Source organism: Saccostrea cucullata, unplaced genomic scaffold (genome assembly GCF_032062105.1).
Source record: "Saccostrea cucullata isolate Sc308-1 unplaced genomic scaffold, CSIRO_AGI_Scuc_v1 ctg1329, whole genome shotgun sequence".
Lineage (NCBI taxonomy): Eukaryota > Metazoa > Mollusca > Bivalvia > Ostreida > Ostreidae > Saccostrea > Saccostrea cuccullata.
Window position 1 is genome coordinate 222,501 of NW_026925650.1, and position 24,968 is coordinate 247,468.

Here is a 24,968-nt window from a genome sequence, read left to right on the forward strand (position 1 = left end):
TATTTTGTATTACATGTAATTTATGAACATTATGAACGATATTTTTTTGCTTAAAAAAATGTCATAAATGGGTTTCAAATATTTTGTTTTCAAGTACCTTATCTGGATGAAGTTGATTAATCTGAATTTCCAGTCTCTGCATCTCATTCAACAGGAAAGCTAAGGTTTCATAATCATAGGAATCTGTCTGAAGGGTACAAGATGAATGTTTAAAACACTGCACTTTCATGCATCATACCAAAAAGAGTTCAACAAACACCACAGCTAGTGACCAAATTATCATTTTTTAAGTGTCAGGAACAAATACCTTGCTGTACATGGTGACTAGCTTCTTCATCAGATTGTCCTTGGCACTGATCTCTCTGATAGCAATCCTAGCTTTGTCCAGCTTCGATGTTCCGTTCAACAGATCCGGAGATTCTGGTTTGGTGAAGACATGATCTAGGTAGAGCATCAAGGCTTCATCCTCATCCAGACAAAACTCCCTGTCAGTCAGAAATCAGTCACAGTCAAAGCTAGACATTTAATGCAATAGTGTATCTGGTTGAGTTTTTATTTTGAAGTCTTACCGACAGAATTCTTGGATCAGTGACACAGAAGCTGCCTCACTTTGGACAAGTTGTGGCAGCAACTTTCTTTTCTCACTGTCTGGATTTCCAAAAACTTCACTGAAATTTATCTACAAAAGCCAGAGCTTCATCAATTAATCATGCACATACAACCATTTAATATTGCATACTCAGCACAACAAAACATTTGCATACATGCATATGACATCTCACTTTACTTTTTTATCTACTCTGTTCTCAGTACATCTTAGTAGATTATTTGGTGTAGTATTCCTCCTTCTATTCTCACCTTCATTTTGCCCAGTCTGTGCCCCCAGCTGGCATTCTTCTTCAGTTTCTCACACATCTCTATCACTGAGGCCTCTCTATAAAGCTGACCAATGCCTATACCCACATTACCCATAGCCTGAAATATAAAGCTGACCAATGCCTATACCCACATTACCCATAGCCTGAAATATAAAGCTGACCAATGCCTATACCCACATCACCCATAGCCTAAAATAAACATGTTAAATATCACTATTCATCACCCATAGCCTGAAATAAACATGTTCAAATTTACTACTCATAAACCATAGTCTGAGATAAACATATAAAGCTGACCAATGCCTATACCCACATTACCCATAGCCTAAAACCATACATGTTCAATATCACTACATTAACATTACCCATAGCCTTAAATATATATGTTCAAATTTATTACTCATAATCCATAGTCTGAAAATGGTCACATTTATTTTTTCAATTTAATTTCTTAACAAAATTACTAGTATTACAACAAATACTTTTATCATGCAACCTCAACATACCTCAAGTCAATGTTTATTACAATGACTTAAAGTCTAGAATCTCACTATCTTGTCATTATATACACTAAACATGATGACTCTTACCCTGAGTTTCTTATACTTGTGTCCCGAGGCTTTGATCAGACTCATCATCATCTTCAGTCCCTCGTTTTTGGGTCGGTTGATGAGTAGAGACAAGGCCAGTCTGTGGTCCACTTCTTGACAGTTAAACACCTGTAGGTGTATTAAAGGCATGCAATTAGATTAACTCTGTACAAAAGGGGAAAAAAGGCAAAAACTAATGTCTTAGATGTATATGGTAAATAGCCATCTCCTCAAATGTGTACCTTCATGAGAAGAGCTGAGGTGAACTCTCTGATGAGGGGTGAACTTTGCTGCATCAGTTGATTCACTTTATTATTATTATCAGCAGGGTTGCTGGAGTCCTGTGTTTAAATTAACACCACAACATATTCAATACACTCAATATTGACAGCCATTATAACATATATGTAAAATTAAAAAAATTCTGTTATTTTTTTTTTCTTCATCAAATCTAATTCAATGGTAACATTAATTTCATTTTCACTGCATTTTCAAAATGCAACAATAAAATGATTATCCAATTCTAAACACATTTTACAAATTACATGTTGTTCTGTGGGTGACATAATGGTTTCCATGGCAGTGAAGGTCATATGAAGGGCAAACTGTAGAGCCAGCAGGTGATGACTGTTGTCCTTGAGATGTTGAAGGACAGGTAACACGGTCTGTTTCTGGACGGCCAGGTCAGGGCCAGGTTTGTCTTCTGTAAACAATCAAATAAAGATTTAATACTTTTGAGGGGAATGAATTTAAAGCCTACCGATAATATAGTGAATTGCTCAGCAAACTATGAGGAAAATAACTGTGCATATATAAACGGTTTTAAGCCTTTTTTTAAACTTTCTAAAACATTGCTTTTTCCACATTTTAGAAAGTCGCATTGTGTTAAACATAGAATCTTGAATTCATTGATTCATAATTGCTGCTACAAGTATGCTAAGCTTGTTTGCATTTGAAATATAAATAAGATTTCCTCTTGAGAACATTGCCATTCCAATAAAGAGGTGAATAATTTGTGTCCATAGTTTACCAGTTGTGGTTGCTGGCTGTGACATAGCATACTTGGCAACCAGTGGGAGAACAAACTGTGAATTCATCACGAGAGCATCATCCTGAAATGAGTCGTCAATTCTCCAGTCTCTGTCCACTGTCTTGCCCTGAACAACTCCCTCCCAAATCTCATCCTAAAAATAGGAAAAATAGAGATTCAGTTCTTTAAACCTTGTCTCATTCTCCTTGTTTTGTGCAAAAATATAATTGTACAATGTACTGTAAAACAACTTTTATTCACTACTTCATTTTGCAATTTACTGAGTGAACTAGTTCGCGACGATAAAGTTTTGCAATCAAGCCTTTTTCAGATCTGTTGTTAAAAGACATGTAAATTTTCAGGACCAGGACAAACATTTATTATGATAAGGCTCTCGTGATCCTTGCAAAAATTTCTGGCACACAAGTGAAAGTTGGTTTACAGTATAATATTTACATTTCCAATGTCTTTGATCAAGATAAAATTAGAAATAATTAATGTACTTAATGTTCTTTATTTCTCCATTAATGTACTAGTTCATCGACAGGCACGGAAAAAAAAAAATCATGTGTGGGGCGAGACAAAAAGAGACAAGAAGCAGGATTGTAGCATGTGGATTGGCAGAATCAATAGCATGTAAATTGCAGGAATAACTTTCAGATTTTTTGATTTCATGATGATGATCAATCCATTGGATTGCTTGATAATTTTATGCATAAACGTCTTCGAATTTATGCAAATTATCACACAAGCCAATCGATTGATCACATTATGAAATCGAAAAATTAGACAGTTATTCCTTTATAAGGCAAATATTTGGTGAGACAGTAAACTCACCTGACAGGTACTGGCTGCCTCACACTGACTGTCTACAGCTTCACAGAGACTGGTCACCCTACAGACAGTAAACTCACCTGACAGGTGCTGGCTGCTTCACATTGACTGTCTACAGCTTCACAGAGACTGGTCACCCTACAGACAGTAAACTCACCTGACAGGTGCTGGCTGCTTCACATTGACTGTCTACAGCTTCACAGAGACTTGTCACTTTACTGAGCGAGATCAGACTTGGTAAGAGACTCGGTGAGCACATGTTCATGGCCTGACACACCAGCTGATGTGTGATCTTAGGTAAGCTCCTCAGGCTCTCTACACCATTCTCTGATCCACTTAACACTTCTTGTAGAACCAAGGCCACGTTGTAGAAAATCTCAGCAGTCTTTTCTGAGGGACCCGAGTCTAGAAGTTTCCTTGATCACAAATAATAACTTCTCAGACAAGAGAGCTCAAATGTTTTACTATTAGTTGCCAAACGTAATATCAGTGTGTTTTCAAAAATTCTAAACTGTTTGTTAATCAGTTACTCAGATTTGAAGAATTTTGATAGAAAATATTGACTTTATTCAAAGCAAGAAGCCCAAGGATAATTGAGAAGAAAGCACAACTAAATTAAGTTCGTAAAATATCAATATTTGACTTTTTCAAAGATTGTGTCAATGTTGTTAAAGGATATAAATCAAGATTTAGTGAATATCCTAACGAGCCTTTCATGTTTTTGAAAATTATCAGACTACTTCTTATTAGTACATACTTGCAGATTCTGAGGACATCTTGAATTTCTCCTTTCTTAGCAGCCTGCATGATCATCTCCCCTTCCATCTCAATATTAGACACCTGCAATATCTCTGCCAGTCTGAAACACACAATTACACAGTATTACACAACTCTACATTTTATAATTCTTGCCCCAAGTACCACTGGGGCTATTAGATTAATTCTCTGAACATTTGTTTCTATCATCTCAATACACACCTGTAGGCCTCAGTCCAAATTCTGCTCTCCTGAAAGAAGTTCATGTATTTTTTCAGAATTTTATAAATGCAGTAAAACTAACACAAATTTAAGAATGCCAGAAAATGATGTTGTGGCTTACTTCATTACCTTTTTGAAGAAGTCCTGCATGTAGGTATGCAGGGTTTTTCGTCTGACGTCTGGTTTAACATACTGGTCCAGTGTCAGATAAATGGAAAATTCTTTCTGAAATACAAACACATAAACAGGAATTGAACATACTGGTATTGTCACACTAAAGTAATTCTGTATTCTACGAGTTTCACATAGTTCATACACCTTTTTAAAATCATAGATGTCATATAAATATTAAGGATTAAAGGAAAGCAACACAGATATACAAATGTAGCTGTATTATGTTTATTAATAAATATTTGCATATCTACTGCTCTCTCCCACTATGAATATGTGGGCATCAACTGCATTCATAGCACTATAGACGCAATTGCTTCTGCTATGACTGCAATTGCTCTATCACATTCGTGTAGAACAAACTCCACTACAGTAGTAGAGCGTGTCGAGAAGTATATATATGAAACTTTTCGTAAAAGGAATAAAAATAAGTTTTTAATAATATTCTTTGAAAAAAAAAAGAAATTCAAAAAAATTAAAATTGCTGATTTATATCTTAAAAAATTTAGTTTTGGTCAATGTTTTTAATTGTATAATAAAACTTTTTAAAATTGTATAAAACTGCCAAATTTTTATTTTTTTGTATCATGTATATTTGAACAAAGAAAGATAACTCTTCACACTTGGGTAATAACATTCAGAAAACTAGTATAACTTGTATATATCTACTTCAAGAATAATTTCAGCTATTAAAAATGAATAGAAAAACTAAAAAAAAAATCATAGAAAAGCATTCTGGAGTAATAATCATTATAAAAGCATTATCATTTTTCATCATAGTGTTAAATCATTGATTTTGTCAGAGGGTTTCAATAACGTTGATCGATGACGTCACGACTGCATCAAAACAAAAATTAAGAGAATGTGTTGACGGCGCTGCTTGTATCCAGATAATTGTGTTTGAGAGGGAAATACTTTATAATTGTTTGTGATTAATTAGATAAAAGGATCATTGATCAGATGTTCTGATTTTAGAGCCGTATGTTTTTCATTACTGAAGACAAGAAGCCGCGTCCTTATGTAAGTCAGGATTTCCTCTGATATTCTTGAATAAATCAAAGAATGCAAATATAAGTAATAAACAACGATTATTCAGTGAACATGGCATTATGAATAGCAATAGCTCTGCTGGCATATTTTCCATGATGCGCTAACGCGCATCATGGAATATGCCAGCAGAGCAATTGCTATTCATAACGCCATGTTCACTGAATAACGTTGTTTATTTCTTAAATACCTTCAATTATAACAAAAATAGAACTACATATTCTATATACGCTAACAAAATGGCAGTGACAAATTGTCAATCTAACTTATAGAATAGATACCTGCATAAACTGCCTATAGCTACTTGACTGAATGTATATAGAAGAAAACATACCAGTAATGCATGGACATTTTTCACATTAAACAGCAAGAAATCCAAATCATCAACTTCAAACTGATCTGAAAAAAAAAAGAACAAATATAATCAATTTTTTTTTTTATGGATTGATTATTTTTTATATTTTGTATTGTGTAGAGAAAAGTGGACATAATGATGTAACCTGGAATTCTGCTGATAATAAATTTGATCAGGTAAATCCCAGCCTCACACAACAGCTGTTTTCTGATGTAGCACACCTGAAATAAAGATTTATATAAAGCTATATTAAACTGAAATTACACATCTAGGGCCAACACACATCTCTGCTTTGAGGAATCCTCATTACAGTTTTCTAGTAATTTAGCCTAATCATTAATCTACATGTATATTTGAATTTTCTTCGTTTTCTCAGATATTAATTGAAAATCTACTAAAATTTCACCATAAATTGTTTTCCATCACAGTTAGAACTTACATTTTTATCAAAGATGACTGGATCCTTGAGGTGAACAATGACGAATCCTATAAGGTGACGACAGCAGGTCAAGGTCAAGTGGGCGGGGCACTGTCTCAGCAGCTCCATACACTCGTATAACTGTCACAAACAAAAGAAAACAAACATATCACACTGATCTCTCATGAAATATTTAAATAAAGAAAAGCCCAAGGGCCTTAATGCTCACCTGAGTACAACAATTTAGAAGATCATAAATATATCCATTATTTCCATTAAAGACAAAATTTGGAAGAGGTACACTCATCAACATAACTATGCAATTAGTTGAAGATTTTCAAAGAACAAACACACTTTTACTGTATTATCAATACCTCTCCCTATCCCCACTCCCAAGAAACACCAGAAACCCTGAGAAACTAGTTGTAAAAATTTCATAAAAGTACCCTTGCTCAACAAAACTGAACTCTTGTTTCTTAACTTTATAACCAGGGGTAGAGAAAAATATTTTGAAAGAAAACTGTGCATTTTTCATTTCATAAGCAATAACTCCCCCCCCCCCCTTTTCATCAGAATCCTTGACCCTGGGTCCATGATTTCCAAATTTTGAAAGAGACATTCTTGCTTATCATAATTCTGCACTTCCTTTGTTCAAATAATAACCAGGAGCAAAGATGATTTTCAAAGAGTATACATTTTTACTATATAATCAATAAAGCCCACCCTTACACCAGAACCCCAAGCCAGGGGCCATGAAAATCACATTTTTGGAAGAGGCAGTCTTGTTCAACATTACTATGTACTTGGTTAGTTCATTCAATACCCAGGAGCAGAGACAAAGGTTTTCAAAGAATTAATGCTTTTTCACTACATGATCAATATATAGAGCTCCACCCTAGCACTAAAACTCCTGACCCTGGGGGCCATGAATTTCACAATTTTGGTAGAAGGCTCAATCATAACTCCAACTTAGTCCTTTAATCTTTATTATAATTGAATATCTTTCCTTATACAGTAATACTATAAATTCAACATAGCTTATGTCTTTGTTGATCTATAGAAGAATCTTTTTTATACAGCCCCCCCCCCCCCCCTTATATATTTCTATGTAAAAGTATGAATCAATTCCTCTTGTGGCATCATGCTTGCTAAAATGCTGTAACTTTGAATTATTATTTGTGGTCCAGCCATTTTAGAAGAGAACATAAGATTACAATAACTGTTTTTAAGATTCAAATTCCATTCTGTCTTACATATTTTTTTTCAAAACTTAACTGCACTTCAAATTCCTTTGGTTGTTAAAGGAAAATAAAAAAAATTTGTTTTTTTTTTCTTAAATCATTTAATATACATATTCATTCAGGACATGAAGTGAAGTGATCTACATAACCCCTACATTTCAAGGCCAGAATTAAAAATATCTTTGTTTCCCCTAACCCGACCCTAAATTCTCAAGTTGGGTCGGTAGGTAGGTATACAATTTTATTTTCTGACAGTAGCTTTGAAAAACATTCTAAAATTTAATGGAAAATTACCTTTATAAATAAGAAAAGTAGAAAAAAAAGCGATTTGTGAACAAAATGCTAAGTATCGTACAAATGCCGTTTAAAAGTAAAATTCATGATTAATTAATTCACAACTGTTATTTAGTTGAACTTGTGAAATATCTCATGCCATTACATTTATATAAATTGAATAAAATAGACAAGATTCTTAAATACGCAAAGACCAGACATACGTCGTATACATTTTCAAACCTTCCATCAACCTTCTGAGCTTATAGACGAACAATGTACTTTTTGAGGGCCATGAGATTTGCAGTGGTTCTGGAGCATTTTACTTTGGAGTTAAGAAATAAAGTGGTTAATTTTAAATCGCAGGTTCAAATCCCAATGAGTAATGTTGAAAACAGTCCTTCAAAGGGGATCATTAAAAGTTATGTCCAGTGTCGCAGAAGATGCTGGCTCAAAAAAGATCCCCCACTGCTTAATGGCAAAAAGTGCTGAGTACATGTACGTCTAAATTTGGAGGAATGGGGAAATGTTTAAATGTCGTCCTAACAAATCTCGAAGGGATTAAAAGTATAGAAACAACCAATCTTCAAGGGTTTTTTTTAAAGAAAAATACACTGGACGTCTCAGGAAGCTGAATCATGATTTCAAAACTATTTGAAAAGAATACGTTAACAATATTCAATTGAACCAAACCGAATCTACAAATGATAAAAATGCTTTGTACAATGTCATAGTCACAAAGTTTAACCCATAAATAAATGCATGAAGAAAGGACATCTGAAGCATATTTATCAGGATGAATATGCAGACATATTTACAACTCCTCCTATGTTTTCACTAGGTGGGCCCTTCATCTATTCATGAGGCGGGCCTTACCATGTATTACGTGCCTTAATTTCAAAGACAGGTTTGTTTGTTTGTTGTTTAACGTCCCTTTCGAAAATTTATTCACTCACATGGAGACGCAAAGACACCTCCGAAACACTTTTAACTAGTCAATTGGTAAATTTTATTATCAAATTGTTTCAAGAGTGAAGAATTCCAATTAGCTACAAGAGGCCCATGGGCCACATCGCTCACCTGAGCACCTTTGGTCGGCCATTGTGGCCCGCCCTACCCCCTGGGGTCATGATTTGAACAAACTTGAATTTACACTACCTGAGGATGCTTCCCTATAAATATGATCAATCATGGCTTGGCTATTCTTGAGAAGAAGATTTTACAAGAATTTTCCTATATATTTCTATGTAAAACTTTAGTCAGCCATTTTGGCCCCGCCCTACCCCCGGGGGTCATGATTTAAACAAACTTGAATCTACACTACCTGAGAATGCTTCCATATAAATATGATCAATTATGGCTTGGCTGTTCATGAGAAGAAGATTTTTAAAGAATTTTCCTGTATATTTCTATGTAAAACTTTGGTCGGCCATTTTGGCCCCGCCCTACCCCCGGGGGTCATGATTTGAACAAACTTGAATCTACACTACCTGAGGATGCTTCCACATAAATATGATCAATTATGGCTTGGCTATTCTTGAGAAGAAGATTTTTAAAGAATTTTCCTATATATTTCTATGTAAAACTTGGGTAGGCCATTGTGGCCCTGCCCTATCCCCGGGGGTTATGATTTGAACAAACTTGAATCTACACTACCTGAGGATGCTTCCATATAAATATGATCAATTATGGCTTGGCTGTTCATGAGAAGAAGATTTTTAAAGAATTTTCCTATATATTTCTATGTAACACTTTGGTCAGCCATTGTGGCCCCGCCCTACCCCTGGGGGTCATGATTTGAACAAACTTGAATCTACACTACCTGAGGATGCTTCTATATAAATATGATCAATTATTGCTAAGCTATTCTTGAGAAGAAGATTTTTAAAGTATTTTCCTATATATTTCTATGTAACACTTTGGTCGGCCATTGTGGCCCCGCCCTACCCCCGGGGGTCATGATTTGAACAAACTTGAATCTACACTACCTGAGGATGCTTCCACATAAATATGATCAATTATGGCTTAGCTATTCTTGAGAAGAAGATTTTTAAAGAATTTTCCTATATATTTCTATGTAAAACTTTGGTCGGCCATTTTGGCCCCGCCCTACCCCCGGGGGTCATGATTTGAACAAACTTGAATCTACACTACCTGAGGATGCATCCATGTAAATATGATCAATCATGGCTAGGCTATTCTTGAGAAGAAGATTTTTAAAGAATTTTCCTATATATTTCTATGTAACACTTTGGTCGGCCATTGTGGCCCCGCCCTACCCCCGGGGGTCATGATTTGAACAAACTTGAATCTACACTACCTGAGGATGCTTCCATATAAATACGATCAATTATTGCTAGGCTGTTCTTCAGAAGAGGATTTTTAAAGAATTTTCCTATATATTTCTATGTAAAACTTTGGTCGGCCATTTTGGCCCCGCCCTACCCCCGGGGGTCATGATTTTAACAAACTTGAATCTACACTACCTGAGGATGCTTCCACATAAATATGATCAATTATGGCTTGGCTATTCTTGAGAAGAAGATTTTTAAAGAATTTTCCTATATATTTCTATGTAAAACTTTGGTCGGCCATTTTGGCCCCGCCCTACCCCCGGGGGTCATGATTTGAAAAAACTTGAATCTACACTACCTGAGGATGTTTCCCCATAAGTTTCATCTTTCCTGGCACAGTGGTTCTTGAGAAGAAGATTTTTAAAGCATACCACCAAATTTCATTAATTCCCAATTATCTCCCCTTCAATGAGGGCGTGGCCCTTCATTTGAACAAACTTGAATCCCCTTCACCCAAGGATGCTTTGTGGCAAGTTTGGTTGAAATTGGCCCAGGGGTTCTTGAGAAGAAGTCGAAAATGTGAAAAGTTTACAGACAGACAGACGGACGGACAGACAGACAGACAGACGCCGGACAAAATGTGATCAGAAAAGCTCACTTGAGCCTTGGGCTCAGGTGAGCTACAAAGCATAAGATTGGGCATCGTCGCAAACCACGGCCAAAATGTACGATCCTCTCCCGAGCTATATGCGGACTCCGGACCGTGGCTTGAGACGTCGCCATTGATTTATGAAGAGCTAATGCCAGGTGTAATCACGTCTGGATGTCATTTTGTTTCCAACAAATGCTTGAACTGCTTGAAAATCACAGTAGAACAATGTCGGCCGTTCTGATAAAAACTGATTTTGAAGAAATTATTTTATAAAACTTGGTTAACAATAAAAAAAAATATTTGAATCAACTTATCTAAAAAATCTTTTCAGTAGGCGCGATTTAATTGAGTCGGTCGCGTTAGGGGAAACAAAGGTATTTTTTATTTTGGCCCAAGCAGTTGTTGATGGCATTTAAATCCCCCTCCAACCAGGAGTAAAAACCTTACATAGACAATACAGTATGTCACGTGATCAGAGTGTATAGAGACTGTACTTGGAGACTGATCAAGGACGGACGCCATTACTGAAGTCAGGTAGGAAAATTATAGTATTTCTCTGCATAACAGTTGAGTCATTGAAAATTCAGTAGTACAGCATTTAACTATGGAACAAAATTTAATTCCCAAAAGATTCAATGAACCTTGTTAATGTAATTTGATGAACATTTACATGTGTATTTACCTACTGCCTCAGTCAAACTGTCTTTCTGGAGTAAAAAAAATAAATGTTGGCCTCAAACTCAGTCAATAGATGTATAATTACTTATGTTGAATTTTTAATGCTTCAGTCAAAAAATATAAAGATGGACCCCCGTACCAGTGCCCAGGACGTGATGCGATGTGACCTGTGTGAGACCGCTGTGGTACAGATGCACTGTGATACATGTCTTGTCAACCTGTGTAAGGCCTGTGTGGGAGAACACTTTTCTGCTGATCTCTTGAACCCTCATAAAATTGTTGACTTCAAGGATAGAAAATCTACTCCCCTCAATCCTAAATGTAAATCTCATCACAAAGAACAGTGTGAAATGTACTGTAAAAAATGTGACATTCCTGTCTGCAGCAGCTGCCTTGAATCTAATCAACATTTAGGTCATGAATTGTCTAAAATCATTCGAGTTCTGGATGAAAAAAAGGAAGTGATTACAAAAGAAATAAATGAATTAAATGATACAATTTATCCCACCTACCAAGACATTGCGTCTGATGTACAAAACAGAATAAGTCAGTTAGAAAAGGAATATGGAGATCTCTCAACAGCCGTAACAAAACACGGAGAGGACTGGCACAGAGAAATTAATAAACTTGTCAGGAAACTTAAAGCTGAAGTTGATGAGATGAAAAACACACAGTTACAAACTCTACAGAAACATCTGGATGAAATAAAAAAGACAATGGCTGATATCAAGGGAGAAATTGATTCAATGGAAACTGCAATAGACACCAATGAATTATCAAAACTATTTAGTGTCACACCCAGTGTACAAAAATACAGAAATCTTCCAGACAAAATCGTATCATCATTACCAAAATTCATTCCAGGAAAAATACAAGGAGAACAACTTGGTAAAATGTTTGGAGTTTTATCACCAAGTTCTTTAACATCAGATAAACATGGCTACAGCATGAAGACATCACAGAAATCACCAGAAGCTGGATCCTCTTCTCTAGTCAAACAACTGCCTGAAGAACCAGAGACTGTCACCACCATAGACAGTGGGTATGAATGCCAATACAATGTGGCCTGTCTGAGTGATGGAGAAATCTGGACAAGTGGAGATTACAACACCATGAAACTCTTCAGCGTCAATCAGGGATCACTACTCAAGACAATCACAACCCAATCAGGGAAAAACCCATCTGACATAGCCATGACAAAAAGAGGAGATCTAGTTTATACTGCATACAATGATGGAACTGTGAACATTGTGAAGAATGAGAAGATAGAGGAGTTGATCAGACTACAGAACTGGAAACCTGAAGGTGTCTGTAGAACCTCCTCTGGTGACCTCCTGGTTATCATGAACAATTATGATGAAAAACAAGCAAAAGTTGTCCGTTACTCTGGCTCAACAAAGAAACAAACCATTCAGTTTGATGATAAAGGTAATCCTCTCTATTCATCTAGTTCTCATTTTACTAGATTCATAACTGAAAACAGGAACCAGGATATCTGTGTATCTGACATTGGAGCTGGAGCAGTAGTGGTGGTCAATCAGGCCGGGAAACTGAGATTCAGGTACACTGGACATACTCCTGCTCCAAAGAACAAACCATTCCATCCACGAGGAATCACCACAGACAGTCAGAGTCACATCCTTACAGCTGATTATAACAATGAATGTGTCCACATCATAGATCAGGATGGACAGTTCCTCCGTTACATAGACTGTGGACTGCGTCAACCCTGGGGACTGTGTACAGATACAAATGACAATCTGTTTGTTGCGCAATTGAGAAATAAACAAGTAAAGAAAATCAAATACAAGCATCTGCAGTGATTTACATCATTGTGTTGTATTCTATACAGTTAGAGGAATGTAATATACATGTAATTGATGTATCAGTATGCTGAACTTTGAAATCTTAAAAATACACATGTACATACTTCAGTCCTATTATTAATGAACCTTTACTCATAAAAAAAATAACGAATTTAAATCAAAAATAACTTAAATTTTGATGTGTTTGATAATGTATGCTTCTGAAAATGGTTTGTTTTGTTCAATATAGGCTGTATTGTAAGAAAATAATAGAGAATATCTCCATACACAAAGCACTAAGAATTGTTTAAAAACTGCCAAAATAATTTAAACCCAGTTTTAAAGAATTTTCTCTTCTAGTTATGCTGCATAATGAATTGGACAATAACATGATTTCCACTGCATTATTTGAAGAAAACTTTTACACAATGGCTACATTTTTTTTAAAGACCTTCACCAAAAAATATTTTCCAGCAATTACATATACAATTATCTAATAGTTTTAGTTTACCTCTAACTTTTTATTTCATTGACTGGACTTTAACAGGGATATCATCAAATGGCATAAACTTTTAATAAAATTTTTTTATCATCTTGTACTTCCACTAAATAGCCAGAGTTTGCTGTTATCTTGCCTTGTTTTTGTAAATTTGATGTCTATACATGAAGAGATAGTAATCTTGCCTTGTTTTTGTGAATGAGATGTCTACACTTGTAGAGAGAGTAATCTTGCCTTGTTTTTGTGAATGAGAGGTCTACACTTGTAGAGATAGTAATCTTGCCTTGTTTTGTGAATGAGGTGTCTACACATGAAGAGATAGTAATCTTGCCTTGTTTTTGTGAATATGATGTCTACACTTGTAGAGATAATAATCTTGCCTTTTTTTGTGAATGAGATGTCTATACTTGTAGAGATAGTAATTTTGCCTTGTTTTTGTGAATGAGATGTCTACACTTGTAGAGATAGTAATCTTGCCTTGTTTTTGTGAATGAGAGGTCTACACTTGTAGAGATAATAATCTTGCCTTTTTTTGTGAATGAGGTGTCTACACATGAAGAGATGGTAATCTTGCCTTGTTTTTGTGAATGACATGTCTACACTTGTAGAGATAGTAATCTTGCCTTATTTTGTGAATGAGGTGTCTACACATGAAGAGATGGTAATCTTGCCTTGTTTTTGTGAATGAGAGGTCTACACTTGTAGAGATAGTAATCTTGCCTTGTTTTGTGAATGAGGTGTCTACACATGAAGAGATAGTAATCTTGCCTTGTTTTTGTGAATGAGGTGTCTACACTTGTAGAGATAGTAATCTTGCCTTATTTTTGTGAATGAGATGTCTACACTTGTAGAGATAGAAATCTTGCCTTATTTTTGTGAATGAGATGTCTACACTTAAGATAGTAATCTTGCCTTGTTTTTGTGAATGAGTTGTCTACAGATGAAAAGATGGTAACCTTGCCTTGTTTTTGTGAATGAGTTGTCTACAGATGAAGAGATGGTAACCTTGCCTTGTTTTTGTGAATGAGAGGTCTACACTTGTAGAGATAGTAATCTTGCTTTGTTTTTGTGAATGAGGTGTTTACACATGAAGAGATAGTAATCTTGCCTTATTTTTGTGAATGAGAGGTCTACACTTGAAGAGATAGTAATCTTGCCTTGTTTTTGTGAATGAGTTGTCTACACTTGTAGAGATAGTAATCTTGCCTTGTTTTTGTGAATGAGATGTCTACACTTGTAGAGATAGTAATCTTGCCTTGTTTTTGTGAATGAGATGTCTATACTTGTAGAGATAGTAATTTTGCCTTGTTTTTGTGAATGAGATGTCTACACTTGTAGAGATAGTAATTTTGCCTTGTTTTTGTGAATGAGATGTCTATACTTGTAGAGATAGTAATCTTGCCTTGTTTTTGTGAATGAGATGTGTACACTGGTAGAGATAGTAATTTTGCCTTGTTTTTGTGAATGAGATGTCTACACTTGTAGAGATAGTAATCTTGCCTTGTTTTTGTGAATGAGAGGTCTATACTTGTAGAGATAGTAATCTTGCCTTGTTTTTGTAAATGAGTTGTCTACAGATGAAGAGATGGTAATCTTGCCTTGTTTTTGTGAATGAGATGTCTACACTTGTAGAGATAGTAATCTTGCCTTGTTTTTGTGAATGAGGTGTCTACACTTGTAGAGATAGTAATCTTGCCTTGTTTTTGTGAATGAGATGTCTACACTTGAAGAGATACTGTAAACATATTACATTTGGCTGTGTATTCTTTTTAGCAACTTTGGTGGAAAGAAACGTCCGCTAATTCAAGTTCAACGCTAAATATCTTGCCAATTTACTGATGTATACGAAAATGAATAAACGCGTTAAATCAAATTTACGCTAACCAATTCAAAATCAATTTCCGCCAAATATCGTACACGCCAAATATAATACATTTACAGTAGTAATCTTACCCTGTTTTTGTGAATGAGATGTTTACATTTGAAGAGATAGTAATCTTACCCTGTTTGTGAAAGAGATGTCTATACTTGAAGAGATAGTAATCCTACCTTGTTTTTGTGAATCAGATGTCGACACTTGAAGAGATAGATTTCCTGTTGGTACTCTGTGTTACCGTACGCCTCCATCACACTCAGGGCGTCCTGTACACAATCGGGCTTGTCTTGGACCAGGATGTACTTTATCAGGTCCTACCAAGAAAAATTTAATAGATTATTATATAGAAACTTAGTTTCGTATGAAGATTTTATATATGTGTGCTGTATGTATGTAAATAATGGTCCTACAAATAGATTAACTTTTAGAAACCTGTAAACAGTTGTCTAGAAATACATTTGGTATAAAGATTTTGTATATAGTTGTGTGTACTCTAATACTGTATGTGTGTGAATAAATAAATAAAACACACCTCATTGGACTGTTTGTCTGGTACCCGGTTTACTCCATACTTCAGAACCAGTTTTCTGACAGTCACCATCTTGTATTGCTCCTGAATCTCTGTCGCTCTGTTCAATAAAGATTTTTATATCAATAACACTTTATTTGAACCATGTATTTTTTCCAACGTTACTGTTGTCCGTAATGGTGTTCATGGAGATTTTAGTCTAAACAAGAGGCCCAAGGGCCTTGAATCGCTCTTCTGATAAATTGTACAATCTATCACTTCTATTAGAAGCCTCCAACTCTATTAGTATCATAAGACCCAAAATGCATCAACTTACAAAGTTTGATAATATTTAGCCAGTTAAGACTGAAGATATTATAATATAATTATCAAATACCATAGGTAGGTCAAAGTGACCTACCTTTTGATTGGAATTTTCTGAGGACTCAAGATACATTAATTGACAAAGACTGATGATTCTAATTAAATAAGTACCTGAGATATTCAAAAGTAGGTCACCATGACCTACTTTTTGGTCAACATTCTCTGAAAACCCAAGATGCATCATCTGACAAAGTTTAACAATTCTAAGCCAATTACTTCCAGAGATAATTAAATATATAGCCATCAAATGTCAAAAGTAGGTCACGGTGACCTACTTTTTGGACGATGTTATCCAAACATCCAAGATGCCTAAACTGAGAAAATTTACTGATTCTAAGCCAATAAGTACCTGAGATATTCAAAAGTAGGTCACCGTGACCTACTACTTGTTGGACATTAAATGAAACCGTAAGATGCCTCAACTGACAAAGTTTGATGATTCCGAGCCAATAAGTACCAGATATAATCAAATATAGCCAAAAAATGTCAAAAGAAGGTCACAGTGACCTACTATTTGGTCGACGTTCTCCGAAAACCCAAGGTGCCTAAACTGACAAAGTTTGATGATTCTAAGCTAATACGTACCTGAGATATTCAAAAGTAGGTCACAGTGACCTACTTTTTGGTCGACTTTCTCCGAAAACCCAAGGTGCCTAAACTGACAAAGTTTGATGATTCTAAGCTAATACGTACCTGAGATATTCAAAAGTAGGTCACTATGACCTACTTTTTGGTCGACATTCTCCATAAACCCAAGATGCATCATCTGACAAAGTTTGATGATTTTAGGTCAATAAGTATCAGAGATACTTAATTATAGCCACAAAATGTCAAAAGTAGGTCACTATGACCTACTTTTTGGTCGTCACTCTCCGAAAACCCAAGATGCATCAACTCACAAAGTTTGATGATTCTAAGCCAATAAGTACCAGAGATACTTAAATAAAGCCATAAAATGTCAAAAGTAGGTCACCATGACCTACTTTTTGGTCATCACTCTCCGAAAACTAAATATGCATCCACTCACAAAGTTTGATGATTCTTAGCCAATAAATGCCTAAGATACTGAAATATAGCCATAAAATGTCGAAAGTAGGTCATCGTGACCTACATTTTGGTTGACATTTTTCAAAGACCCAAGATGCATCTACTGACCAAGTTTGATGATCGTAGGTCTGAAGGTATCTAAATATGCATTTTAAACAATTTGAAAACAAATGTTGGCAAAATTTAAAAAGTAGGTCACAGTGACCTATTTTACTATAAATATGATTTAAGGTCTCTAGATGCATCAAAGTACAAGATTTGATGATTCTTAACCTCCCAGTGTCTGAAATAATGGGATTTAATGTTTTTAAAAGGATAAGTCATAAAGTTCAAAAAGTAGGTCACAGTGACCTACTTTTAAGTTGACATTGTTCAAGGACCCAAGATGCATCAACTGACAAAGTTTGATGATCATAGGCCTTAAAGTGTCCAAAATATGCCTTCAAATCAATTTGAAAACAAATCCAAACAAAATTTAAAAAACAGGTCACCGTGACCTACTTTTGAGTTAACATGATGTGAAGTTGTAAGATGCATCAACTTACAAGATTTGATGATTCTAGTCCTTATAGTAAGAAAAATATACACGTTTTTATTAATTGTAAACTTAGGTCAACTTTGAAGTGACCTTGAGACCACTCCCTTTGCCCAAGGGTCATGCCTTGAACAATTTTTAATCTTCAACATATCCTGATCCTTGTATGTAAGTTTGGTGAAAATCTGCCTGGTGGTTCTGGAGAAGAAGATTTTTTAGCAACCAGTACTTTTGTTTTTGTTTTCCTGATTATCTCCCCTTGTTTTAGGGTCCCAACCCTTATTTTAGTATAAATGGTAGCCCTTGGGCCAAGGATACCCTGTGACAAATTTGGTACTGATTGGCCAAGCTGTTCTTGAGTTATGGCCTATATTCTAAAAAGTTAACGCACACCGCACAAACACCGCCTTCGGCTCAGAAGAGCTGAAAATAAACAAGAGGCCCAGGGGCCACAGGGCTCACCTGAGCACATCAGCTAGGAAAAAACACATATCAGAGCAGAACTGAAGTTAACTTAAGTTGGGGGGGGGGGGGGGGCTTGAATTTTTACCACCAAGGGGATCATAATTTGAACAAACTAGAATCTACATTACCTGAGGATGATTCCATACAAATATAACTAATCCTGGCTTTGAAGTACTTGAAAAGAAGATTTAAAAAGGTTTCCCTATATATTTCTATGTAAAACTTTGGTCGGCCATTTTGGCCACACCCTTACCCCGGGGGTCATGACTTGAACAAACTTGAATCTACACTATCTGAGGATAATTTCACTTGGGTTTCATCTTTCCTGTTTCAATGGTTCTTGAGAAGAAGATTTTTTAAGATTTTTCCTATATGTTCCTATGTAAAACTTTGATCGGCCATTTTGGCCCCGCCCTACCCCCGGGGGTCATGACTTGAACAAACTAGAATCTACACTACCTGAGGATGATTCCACATGAGTTTCATCTTTCCTGGCACAGTGGTTCTTGAGAAGTTGACTCTGTTTAAACTTCTTTCCTATATATTCCTACGTAAAACTTTGATCGGCCATTTTGGCCCCACCCTACCCCTGGGGATCATGACTTGAACAAACTTAAATCTACACTACCTGAGGATGATTCCACATGAGTTTCATCTTTCCTGTCCCAGTGGTTCTTGAGAAGAAGATTTTTTAAGATTTTTCCTATATATTCCTATGTAAAAATTTGATCGGCCATTTTGGCCCCGCCCTACCCCCGGGGGTCATGACTTGAACAAACTTAAATCTACACTACCTGAGGATGAATTCACATGAGTTTCATCTTTCCTGTCCCAGTGGTTCTTGAGAAGAAGATTTTTAAAGATTTTTCCTATATATTCCTATGTAAAACTTTGATCGGCCATTTTTGCCCCGCCCTACCCCCGGGGGTCATGAATTGAACAAACTTGAATCTACACTACCTGAGGATGATTCCACATGAGTTTTATCTTTCCTGGCCCAGTGGTTCTTGAGAAGAAGATTTTTAAAGAATTTTCCTATATATTCCTATGTAAAACTTTGATCGGCCATTTTGGCCCGCCCTACCCCCGGGGGTCATGACTTGAACAAATTTAAATCTACACTACCTGAGGATGATTCCACATGAGTTTCAACTTTCCTGTCCCAGTGGTTCTTGAGAAGAAGATTTGTGAAGAATTTTCCTATATATTCCTATGTAAAACTTTGATCGGCCATTTTGGCCCCGCCCTACCCCCGGGGGTCATGACTTGAACAAACTTGAATCTACACTACCTGAGGATGATTCCACACGAGTTTCATCTTTCCTGGCCCAGTGGTTCTTGAGAAGAAGATTTTTTAAAAATGCCAATAATTTTTCTCTAATTCATGATTATCTCCCCTTGGAAAAGGGTGTGGCCCTTCTTTTGAACAAACTTGAATCCCCTTCACTCAAGGATACTTTGTGCCAAGTTTGGTTGAAATTGGCCCAGTGGTTCTTGAGGAGAAGATGAAAATGTGAAAAGTTTACGCCGACGACAACAGACAACGGACAAATTTTGATCAGAATACCTCACTTGAGCCTTCGGCTCAGGTGAGCTAAAAACCATTGGTCCATGGTTAACTTAATAATGTTTCACAAGGCCAAATAGATACAAAGGAGAATCATGACAATAGTCATGAATATGGAGCACATTTACAGTTTTAATGACAAAACAGACAAGAGAAGTTTGTAAAACACTTATGCCCCCCTCCCCCACAAATTGGTATTTTTTTAAGTCCAAAAGGGCATAACTCTGTCAAAAAAGATGTGATTATACCCATCACATAGGTTGACCTAGATATTCATCTGACTAATTTGTATACTGAATTCCATTTCAATATGTGCAACCTCTCCAAAGAAAATGAACGGAAACTGCAAAAATATGGAATTTTTTAAGTCCAAGGGGCATAACTCTGTCAATTATGGTGCGGTCGTACTCAAAACAGAACTTGACCTAGATATTCATCTGATATACCTGTATACCAAATTTCATTTCAGTATGTACAACGGTTATGAAGAAAATGAATGGAAACTAAATGGACCGACAGACCGACCGACAGACAGCAGCAAAGCAATATACCCTCCCTTCTTCGAAGGGGGGCATAAAAATAGCTGTGATATAAAGTTGATGTACAGTTTATATACTGACTTGGGATGTTCTAGTTCCATGCCCTCCTGTATCAGTTTCTCTATCTGAGCTGACAGAGGAATACGTGCCATCTTCATCGTCTCCAGAATGGCTTCACACTTGGACTGTAACAAAGAAATAAAATGTAGTTTATAAAGCAATAGTACCACTGAATAAAGCCTGGATATAAGACTACAGTTCTGGGGAGCCTTTCTTATCCTTAACCTGGGATCTTTGATACAACCAATGACTGCTATCACTTAGCCTTTCTTGTCCCTACCCTGGGATCTTTGATACAACCAATGACTGCTATCACTTAGCCTTTCTTGTCCCTACCCTGGGATCTTTGATACAACCAATGACTGCTATCACTTAGCCTTTCTTGTCCCTACCCTGGGATCTTTGATACAACCAATGACTGCTATCACTTAGCCTTTCTTGTCCCTACCCTGGGATCTTTGATACAACCAATGACTGCTATCACTTAGCCTTTCTTGTCCCTACCCTGGGATCTTTGATACAACCAATGACTGCTATCACTTAGCCTTTCTTGTCCCTACCCTGGGATCTTTGATACAACCAATGACTGCTATCACTTAGCTGTTCTTGTCCCTACCCTGGGATCTTGAATACAACCAATGACGACTATCACTTAGCCTTTCTTGTCCCTACCCTGGGATCTTTGATACAACCAATGACTGCTATCACTTAGCCTTTCTTGTCCCTACCCTGGGATCTTTGATACAACCAATGACTGCTATCACTTAGCCTTTCTTGTCCCTACCCTGGGATCTTTGATACAACCAATGACTGCTATCACTTAGCCTTTCTTGTCCCTACCCTGGGATCTTTGATACAACCAATGACTGCTATCACTTAGCTGTTCTTGTCCCTACCCTGGGATCTTGAATACAACCAATGACTGCTATCACTTAGCCTTTCTTGTCCCTACCCTGGGATCTTTGATACAACCAATGACTGCTATCACTTAGCTGTTCTTGTCCCTACCCTGGGATCTTGAATACAACCAATGACTGCTATCACTTAGCCTTTCTTGTCCCTACCCTGGGATCTTTGATGCAACCAATGACTGCTATCACTTAGCCTTTCTTGTCCCTACCCTGGGATCTTTGATACAACCAATGACTGCTATCACTTAGCTGTTCTTGTCCCTACCCTGGGATCTTGAATACAACCAATGACTGCTATCACTTAGCCGATTTTGTCCCTACCCTGGGATCTTTGATACAACCAATGACTGCTATCACTTTGGCTTCCCATGGAGCTTCTCCATAGAATGAGGTCAGTCCCATACTTCTTTCCAACAGGTCCTGTAAATACAATTAACATTATTACATTTCCAAAGCGAGTACACAATAAAACATGGTTATTGACATCAAGGATACACTGAATATAATTGTCAATGAAAAAATTAGATATAAATCAATTCAATTTTACATATATGAAGGACGTATTTCTGCAACCATATTTTAATATCAACAAACTTTTACATGTTACATTATTGCTTTCTTTCCATTCTAAAAGGCTGTGAACTTTTTCTGTATCTGTCTTTTAATGAAGACTGTGTCCTCTCTTTCTATATCTGACCTTTACATATTTAGTGAAGACTGTACACTCTTTCTATATCTGACCTTGACATATTTAGTTGTGATTGTGTCCTCTTCCTATATCTAACCTTGACATATTTAGAGAAGACTTTTGTTTTGGTCTGACCTTGACATTTTTAGTGAAGCCAGTGTCCTCTCTCTCTATATCTGACCTTGACATATTTAGTGAAGACTGTGTCCTCTTTCAGGTGATGCTCCTGCATGTAAGGTCGTATCTGCTGGATCAGGCGGGTCTGAATCATCTCCAAGGCAACCACATTATCCAACATCCTAAAGGTCACTGATTCTGTGGTCTCCTAAACAAAAAATAATCAAATTTATTTATGCAGTACATATCTATCATAATCTTAGGTCATACAGGTGAATACTTACAGCTAAGAACTGAGCAAAGGTCAGATAACACCTGTATTTGTGGTAAAGGTCATAAAGGTGATTACTTACAGCTAGGAACTGAGCAAAGGTCAGATAACATCTGTACTTATGGTAGAGGTCATACAGGTGTTGTAAATTTGTGATCAGTTTCTTCACAGGATCCAACACAGCTGTTATGTTGATCTTGGTCTGATAAAAAAATTAGACAAACATGTTAACCTTACCATATTAAAATCAATTTAAATTACACTTAAAGTTTACTAAGATTGTCCGATTCAAATCCAAATTAAAGAGCACTAATTTAGCTGATGTTATGCTATTTCCTGGAAGCGCTCACTGGAATATGTCTTCAATATAATAATATTTATATCTAAAAAAATGTTTATTCAAAACTATAGAGGTCCTTTTGTTCAGGTAAGATATTGTACATACCTTATTGACGAGGTCTGACTGGTCACATGTATCCTCTGTGTAATGAATCTCCAGAGCCTGACACAGACAGTGGTAGATGGACCGCATGAACTCCAGACCGTTCAGGGGCCAGGCAGTCTGAGAAATAATATACAGGTTATAATCAGTGTAGACAACATACAGTTTATAAATCAGAGTAGACAACATACAGATTAGTCAAAATAGTGAATTTAATTCTTAAGAAATAAAAGAATCATAATTTCTTTTTATACATGTATCTATAAATAATGTTACCTTTTCCATGAGTTCAAGATTTGTGGCTTTTCTGATGACCCAGGAGACTAGGCTTTCCTACGAAATAACATCAGAAAAATAAGTCTAACAACATCAACAAAAGCTTCCAGATAGAGGTTATACAAGAAAACTTACAGCTAAATTCTCTCCTTTGTTTAATAGCTTTTTCTACCTATATGTAAAATATGTCATTGGGTTTCTTAAACTTTCGAAACAAATTAAAACCAGAAGTCTCTGTCGAGACTGTAGCTCTACTGATTTATAATAAAGGAAGAGAAAAGTTGCAGTTGGGACATAAAACTTTACAAAAGCAATAATACATAGTCTACTTGTGTGCCAAGTTATTAAAATTAGACCAAAACTGTAGGAGGAGTAGCATTTTAAACAAGGGCACCGCTAAGCGGAGCATCCCCTCGCGACAGGAACTTTACTGGTAATGGCAATATCTCATAAGCGATAAATTCTCTCGAGGGACGTTAAACATGTTAAGGCCGGTACACACGGTAAGGCTTGCCCTATAAGTCATGAATCTTAAGTTCTAGCCTTACCGTGTGTACACCCTTAATACAAGTTTTTTGGAGCTTACAAGTCTGACTTTAGAATAGAACACTGCTCTATTTCCTAATACAAGACTTCGCTGACATTTAGTTCTTGACCAATAAAAACCATTTACCCAAAGTTCAATTTATTTTTATAAAACCATACACGTTGGTACATTGAAGAAAACACAAAGTATATTCGAGTAAGATAGTGATACTATCTACAAATACTTCAGATAACCTCCTCTTCCTCGTGAAGAAGTGTGGATGCACTGGTCGGTAAAACTATTTCAAAGTCCTAGTTTGTATTTTATTATTCCGTTTCATAATGTGCATTGTTTATGGATCAAATACACATGGAATTTATGTAAATGTTGTTTATAATATTGTAAGTCTTGCCTTAGCCTGTGGACACGGGAGCCGTACGTCCTGCAAAGCGTAAGGTTTTAGACTTGTAAGGCAAGCCTTACCGTGTGTACCGGCCCTTAAAGATTAAGTTAAATGTGTTTTGTTTTATGCCCCTCCCAGGAATTTTTTGCTCATATGAAGGTTTGCCGGTAGAGAGCTGCACATTCTTTCCTATAATAGGAACTGACGACCATTTAGCAGTGAGGAATCTTTTTGTCCCAGCATCTATTGGGACATGGGCCCTGGTTTACACGGTCTCATTCAAACGACCAGTCTCCACGTCCCACAAAGGGATTCAAAACCACAACATTAGGATCAACTGCCTTACTTTTGACAAAATTATTAGTAGACTCGGGAGTTTTTGTTGATCCAGTTTTTACAAAAAGGCAAAGTACATAGCGTCATGGTTCAGGGGAGGGGGGGGGGTGGGGGTGGGGTGGTATAACATGGATACCTAATTTGGGGTAGTAAAGTTTAATATAGGATATTGAATTCTTTCACCGGGGGTTGGGGTGTCTATATTTAACGAAAATCAAATTGCATAGCATTTTAGTGGGAAGGGGGGCATAATAATTATATACATACGTAATTG

General features: G+C 36.4%; 2 protein-coding genes across 2 annotated transcripts in view; one reads left to right on the forward strand and one right to left on the reverse strand.

Annotated features, from left to right (window-relative positions):
- Positions 1 to 24,968, reverse strand: part of LOC134269494 (kinetochore-associated protein 1-like) — a gene marked incomplete at its 5' end in the record, with an annotated part of 56,323 nt that overhangs the window by 17,447 nt on the left and 13,908 nt on the right. The window contains 23 exons of the mRNA XM_062751697.1: positions 98 to 187; positions 308 to 485; positions 570 to 679; positions 859 to 975; positions 1,469 to 1,597; positions 1,711 to 1,809; positions 2,014 to 2,171; positions 2,499 to 2,652; positions 3,490 to 3,748; positions 4,090 to 4,191; positions 4,311 to 4,339; positions 4,440 to 4,535; positions 5,863 to 5,927; positions 6,029 to 6,104; positions 6,323 to 6,442; positions 15,793 to 15,933; positions 16,152 to 16,248; positions 20,746 to 20,849; positions 21,957 to 22,055; positions 22,505 to 22,648; positions 22,794 to 22,913; positions 23,157 to 23,273; positions 23,430 to 23,486. Of these exons, the coding sequence (XP_062607681.1) occupies positions 98 to 187; positions 308 to 485; positions 570 to 679; positions 859 to 975; positions 1,469 to 1,597; positions 1,711 to 1,809; positions 2,014 to 2,171; positions 2,499 to 2,652; positions 3,490 to 3,748; positions 4,090 to 4,191; positions 4,311 to 4,339; positions 4,440 to 4,535; positions 5,863 to 5,927; positions 6,029 to 6,104; positions 6,323 to 6,442; positions 15,793 to 15,933; positions 16,152 to 16,248; positions 20,746 to 20,849; positions 21,957 to 22,055; positions 22,505 to 22,648; positions 22,794 to 22,913; positions 23,157 to 23,273; positions 23,430 to 23,486 (2,661 nt within the window). The remainder of the gene's footprint in view (positions 1 to 97; positions 188 to 307; positions 486 to 569; positions 680 to 858; positions 976 to 1,468; positions 1,598 to 1,710; positions 1,810 to 2,013; positions 2,172 to 2,498; positions 2,653 to 3,489; positions 3,749 to 4,089; positions 4,192 to 4,310; positions 4,340 to 4,439; positions 4,536 to 5,862; positions 5,928 to 6,028; positions 6,105 to 6,322; positions 6,443 to 15,792; positions 15,934 to 16,151; positions 16,249 to 20,745; positions 20,850 to 21,956; positions 22,056 to 22,504; positions 22,649 to 22,793; positions 22,914 to 23,156; positions 23,274 to 23,429; positions 23,487 to 24,968) is intronic.
- LOC134269495 (E3 ubiquitin-protein ligase TRIM45-like) lies at positions 11,229 to 13,262 on the forward strand. The gene is made up of 3 exons (XM_062751698.1): positions 11,229 to 11,295; positions 11,550 to 12,680; positions 13,029 to 13,262. Exons 2-3 carry the CDS (start codon positions 11,565 to 11,567, stop codon positions 13,260 to 13,262), a joined length of 1,350 nt encoding a protein of 449 aa, XP_062607682.1. The 5' UTR covers positions 11,229 to 11,295; positions 11,550 to 11,564.